A 5,296-nucleotide genomic window follows, 5' to 3' on the forward strand; every position below is an offset into this window, starting at 1 on the left:
TTTAATTTATAATACGTCTTCTCCGCGTGAAATTAGAGCCGTAGTGGCTGGCCCCCGTACATCATACTTTTCCTTTAACGTTAGAGTCGCGCGGGTCATCTATCAACCGCTTTCGGGGGAAAGTTTTGAATCGAAATAAGGTTTCCGCGTGTGGTTTCGTCTTTCGTCTCCGTTCTCGAGATTAAGGAAAGACGGACGACGGTGGAGTTTAAAATTATGATTTCGAGAGACTTTAAACCCGGTCCGAGTGTTTTCTCCGACCCCGTCCAACGGGTTCTCTCTCAAAAAACGCTCTTCCGGGTGGATTGGTCGAGCGGAAATTTAGGCCGAGGTCTACCACGTCGGGCGGAAGACGGAGTCGAAATCACTAAAGGCTTCCGTCCCGTCACTTTACTCTCTTGTTTAGCGCGCTTTTCCCGATATTCGAAGTCGATTCTTCGTAAAGCCGGACGAATTAATTTTCCCGTCCGCCGTTACGCGTCTCTCGGTGGCGTTCCACCCCCGACGGAACGCTTCGCGCGTCAAAGTCCGAGAAACCCGCCGATAAAAAACCAGTTCTTAAAAATTTCGGAAAGCGACGCGTCCCGAAAAAAGAGAGAGTCGGAAGAAGTCAACAGTTTATTCAGGGCGAAAAAGTCGGGATTCAGACCAGAAGTTGCCAAGACTTGGGTCGGAAGGCGAGGGCGGCCAGGGCTCCGGCCGCTCCCAGGATAGTGGCCAGGCAATCTCCTCCACCGGCCACGGTCTTCTTCCACCTGCGATCACACCACATCGTTACAAAGAGAAAAAAGTGGCGGCTCTAGCGCGCGCCGATCGGCTACTCACCCCGGGGCGTCCGAGAAACGGCCGTCTCCCTCTCTTCTCTCCTTGCCCTGAAAAGAAAAACACCCACAATTAGCCGGTCCGACCCCAACGCCGTCTCTCCCGGCGCCCGCCTTCCGTCTCACCACAAGTCGACTCTCCTCCCGTCCGTCGGCCCGGATCTGGCGGATTCGGGCTTCTTCCGTTCCTTCTCTTTTTCCCCCTCGGACGCTCCTCCTTCCCCGAGAATCTTCTCTTCCCTCCTCTTCCCGTCCGTTTCTCCTGCGGTTTCCGTCGGACGCGGGCCGCGCTCTCTCCGCCCTTCTCTCTCTTCTACCCACCTCCGCCCGGGGCCCCTCCACCGCCTCCGCCCGGGGCCCCTCCACCGCCTCCGGGGCGGTCCGTCTCCCTCTTCCGGCTTCTTCTCGGCCAGCCGTCCTCACCTCCCTCCCGGGGTCCCGGCGGTGACCCGTCCGACGCATCCCGGCGGCGGCCTCCGGGCCGGAAGCCCCGTCCTTCCGTTCCTCGGGGGACAGGCGGGCCGAGCGGGAGAGCGGTTCCCGGGCGGTGGCCGGGTCGGAGTAGCGACGTCCATAGACACAGATCAAAAAGAAGAGCAGACAGAGAGCGGGCGGGCGAATTCCGGACTGCATGGTTTCGGTGCGGTCGGAAGAGATTTCCGTCGAATCTGCCACCGGAGGACGGCGTCTTCCTTTTAAAGGCCCGGCCGCGTGCCTTATCTCCGCCCGTTAATTCGGCGGCTTTCTCTGCCCACTCGCTTCTTTCCCTCCAATCCGGGCGTTTCTCCTTCGTCCTTCCCCCCTCCGGCCGGTGGGAAGACGGGCGCGGAACGGCCGACTTTCTCGGCCGGTCGAAAGCCCGCCACGGCGCCCCGGGAGCCGTCCTCCCTCCTTTTTCGCCGAGAAGACGAAGACCGGAGGAATTCCTCTTTTCGTCCCGGGGCGAGAGGAGGCGGGTGTGACCCTCCGCCTTTCTGGTCGGAAGATCCTAGGGGACCGCTTCCGGTCCGGTAAAACGGCCCGCCGAAACGGACGTCGGCGGAGGAAGCGCGCGACATACGGAAGATTAATGAGAAAAACGGAGGTCGTAAATCGGGATTAGGCAGCCGGGATCGTTCGTCTTCCCGTTATCTGGCGGAGACCGGATAGGAGGAGATCGTCACTCACCGGAAGGTCGGCGGGGCGGTCTAGGTTCGAACGGCGTGAAGGGCGTAGGACAGACCCCGGTGGGTCTGCCAGCTCCAGCCATGGGACCAGGGTCGATACAGGGTGCCGTGGATCAGTCGAAGGCGACAACCGTCTGAAAAAGAAAGCGGATTACCGCGGGTCTATCTGGAGGGAAGACGGTTTTCTCCGCGCCGCGTTTACCGTTTCTTCCGTTAATCCGCCGGTCGAGCGAATAATAGGACGAGCGGCGGCTAACGAGAAATTTTCCGTTTCGTTAAGCCCTTCTGCCGCCGGGAGAAACTCGTTTACGCGCCGTCGGCGGCGGGAAGGAAAAGACCCGTCGATCCCAGCCGCACGAAGGTAAAAATTGGTGGGACGGGCGGGAAGACCCGAACCCGCGCCACACGAAATTTATAAATTCAAAGTGAAGGAAACGGCCGGTCGTCCGCCCGAAAGGTCGACTATTTTAAGCGTAAAGGGTGCCGAAGTGGCGCAGTAATTCCAGTGGCCGTTAGGAGTCCGAGTAGCGCCTCGTCTTGCGTAGGAAAAGGGCGGGCGTATTTCAGGCGCAAACCGATGCGGGCCCGAGAAAAACTGGCGTCAGCTCCGCCCCTTCTTCGCCCGTCCTTGCCTGACTCGGGCCGAAGACCATCGGCGCCGTACCCGGTGTTAGGTTTTTCGGGCGTATGGCGTAGCCGTCGACCCCTACAGACCGGAACCGGGAACCTCCCTTTACGAAAGGAGGAAAATCGAGACGCGGCTTCTTAGTGCGCGTGGTACAAATCGGGACCGAACGGAAAAACTCCGGTATTTGCTGAGGAGGCCCTTCTCCGGTCGATTATTTATCTAGGCCCGGGCGTGTTCCGGCCAACCCTTTTTCGCTCGTCTCCGTTCGGCCAAAGTAAGAGACGGTGAAGGAAACCGGGCAGCCGTTGCCCGGGTTAGACTTACTTTCTTCCAAGATGCGTCGCAGTTCCCGGGGCGAAACGAACTTGCTCCAGCGGTGCGTGCCCGCGGGTAACAGTCCCAGGACGTATTCGGCTGCCACGATGCCCAGCAGGTAGGAGGCCGCGGTTCTGTCCACGGTGGTGACGAACAGCGATCCGTTGTCCTGCGGCGGAAAAGCGTCGGCAGATTAGCGCGTTTTCTCCCTTTCTCAAAGCGCTCGGACTCACCTTCAGCGAGGCCACGCAGCCGGCCAGAAATCGATCCAAACGGTCCACGTGTTCCAGCACTTCGCTGGCCACCGCCGCGTGGTAGCGGCGGCCCCCCGCGCTCCACTCTTCCACCGTGCCGCAAACGTATTCCACCCGGTCCCGGATGCGGGGAAGGGCCGACAGACGGAATCGGGCCGCTCGGATCACCTGCAGACAAGGGTCCAGTCCGGTCACCGACGCTCCCAGAGTGGCCAGCGCCTAGAAAAAAAAAATTCGTCCGTTAATTTCCCTCCGCCTCCGCGGACGATTTTTTTATAACTTTCTTCCGCCGGGAAAGCGCGAAAAGTCGGAGAAAGACGAAAACCCGGAAGCGGAAATTCATTACGTTCCGTAACGACGGGAAGAGCGAAAACGTAAGTGCGTGGCGGAAGGGAAAGAGAAAAGCTTCCGGCCAGAGAAAAGAATCGTCCCGGGTGGTAAATATCGGGAGCCAGACGGAAGGGCCATCACATTCCGTCCGAGTCGGAAGTTTCCGCACTTATTTCCAGGCGGTAAACAAATTCCTGCCGCTCTTCTCTCCTACCGGGCCGCGGATAAATGCGCAACCGCCTACCCGGTAAATACAACGTCCGCGGCCGGCGGAATAAAGTCGCGCCCGGGAAGCGTGGTAGAAAACCGAGAGACGACGTCCACCACACTTACGAGTAACAGGTCGCGCGTGCAAGACGGGGGTAAATGTATCCCTGTACCCCCGCGTAACCGTCAAAAGCGTCTACTTCCGGCGAGATTCCACCGCCGGATTCGTCGGGTGGTCGATTAAATTAAAGTAACAGAAGTCGAGGGACGAGGGAGTGCCGAAGCGCCGGTTAAAACGGATAACGATCCGTTAATTTGGAACAGGACGAAGTAGAAATTTAGGCGGCGGCCAGAGAAAGAGCGGAGCGGGACAAAGTTAGCGTCGGCTTTAACCGAGGCAGGTTAAAATAAAATGCTGAATTAATTCTAAGGTAATCAAACGACCCGTTCCGAAAAACGTGGCGGGACGCCCTCCCCTCCTGCGAAAAAGAGTCGAGCGGGCGTTTATTTTTAAGCCGACGATCGAGGCATTAAGTGCAGTCTCTTATTAAATTTAATTAAATAATTTTAAAATATTTTGGAAGAAAAGATTTGGCCCAGAGCGGGACTCAAACCTACAACTCCCATTTGCTGTGCAAATGTGTTGCCAGTTACACCAATCTTATAAAATAGCCAAAATAACCAATGTTATGTGACAGACAGTGTGGCTTTATAATAATCTTTGCTATTTTTTCAATATGGCATCTGATTGTAGGTTTATTAAAGTGTTCTATACCATTTGGTGTATCACCAATTGAGAATTGCTGTCCTGTGATTGTTACTAGTGAATAAGATACTTTTAGAACATCAAAAATTTTAAATAAACTTATTAAATCCTAAAGCTGGAATTATCTTATGAACACACAAAAATTTACACCTTCCTCTCAATTTCCAGCATTCACTGTTTAAAATACAAATAAACATTGGAGTTGCCATTATAAAGTAGTTTATAGTTTATAGTTTGTAAAGAAATGGCCTTAACTGGATGGTATAGCCAAAAGGAAAGAAAGAGGGAGGGATGGAGATAGGGTGGGGTGAAGGGTGGGGAGTGGGTGGGAATAGGAAGGAAAAGAGCGAAGGGGATAAGAAGAGAATAAGGGCACTTGCCGCGAACCGTCCGTACGGAGGGGATAAATTACGAATAGCGTGTAGGGTTAAAAGACCGCGTGAAGGATACAGAGAGTAAAGATGGTGCCTTTGATAAGCATGACCAATAGCTAGAGAAGAATAACACAAGGTGCCAGATGGAGTATGAACAGGGAGGCACCTTAATAGTTGGGTGCAATGGAGTAGGTGGACGGATACAGTCAGGTAAGAGTCAGCGAGTCATAGGAGCTCGAGGGTGAGGGAGCTGGAGAGAAGACTATGTTAGGTGCTGGAGGGTTGTAGTCCGTGAGGTGGAGTTTGTTAACATAGTTAACGAAAGCCATAAACGTGTCCTTGTCTTCGATGAAGGCACTGAGGTGGCAGGGCCAGTGGTGACCATTGTTTGTTAAAGTTTCTTTCAGATGTTGGCGGTGCACGGTGTGTTTCGGA

The 5,296-nt window shown here is 55.1% G+C and overlaps 1 protein-coding gene across 1 annotated transcript in view; it reads right to left on the reverse strand.

Annotated features, from left to right (window-relative positions):
- Positions 1-718: 718 nt before the first annotated feature.
- The window catches only part of LOC111614989 (ubiquinone biosynthesis O-methyltransferase, mitochondrial-like), a 32,016-nt gene continuing 27,438 nt past the window's right edge, over positions 719-5,296 (reverse strand). The window contains exons 3-7 of the mRNA XM_023356360.1: positions 3,164-3,403; positions 2,940-3,099; positions 1,989-2,121; positions 826-872; positions 719-755 (exon numbers count right to left, since the gene is read on the reverse strand). Of these exons, the coding sequence (XP_023212128.1) occupies positions 2,009-2,121; positions 2,940-3,099; positions 3,164-3,403 (513 nt within the window). The 3' untranslated portion in view covers positions 719-755; positions 826-872; positions 1,989-2,008. The remainder of the gene's footprint in view (positions 756-825; positions 873-1,988; positions 2,122-2,939; positions 3,100-3,163; positions 3,404-5,296) is intronic.

Source organism: Centruroides sculpturatus, unplaced genomic scaffold (assembly GCF_000671375.1).
Source record: "Centruroides sculpturatus isolate CEXI.00-Female unplaced genomic scaffold, Cexi_2.0 scaffold2241, whole genome shotgun sequence".
Lineage (NCBI taxonomy): Eukaryota > Metazoa > Arthropoda > Arachnida > Scorpiones > Buthidae > Centruroides > Centruroides sculpturatus.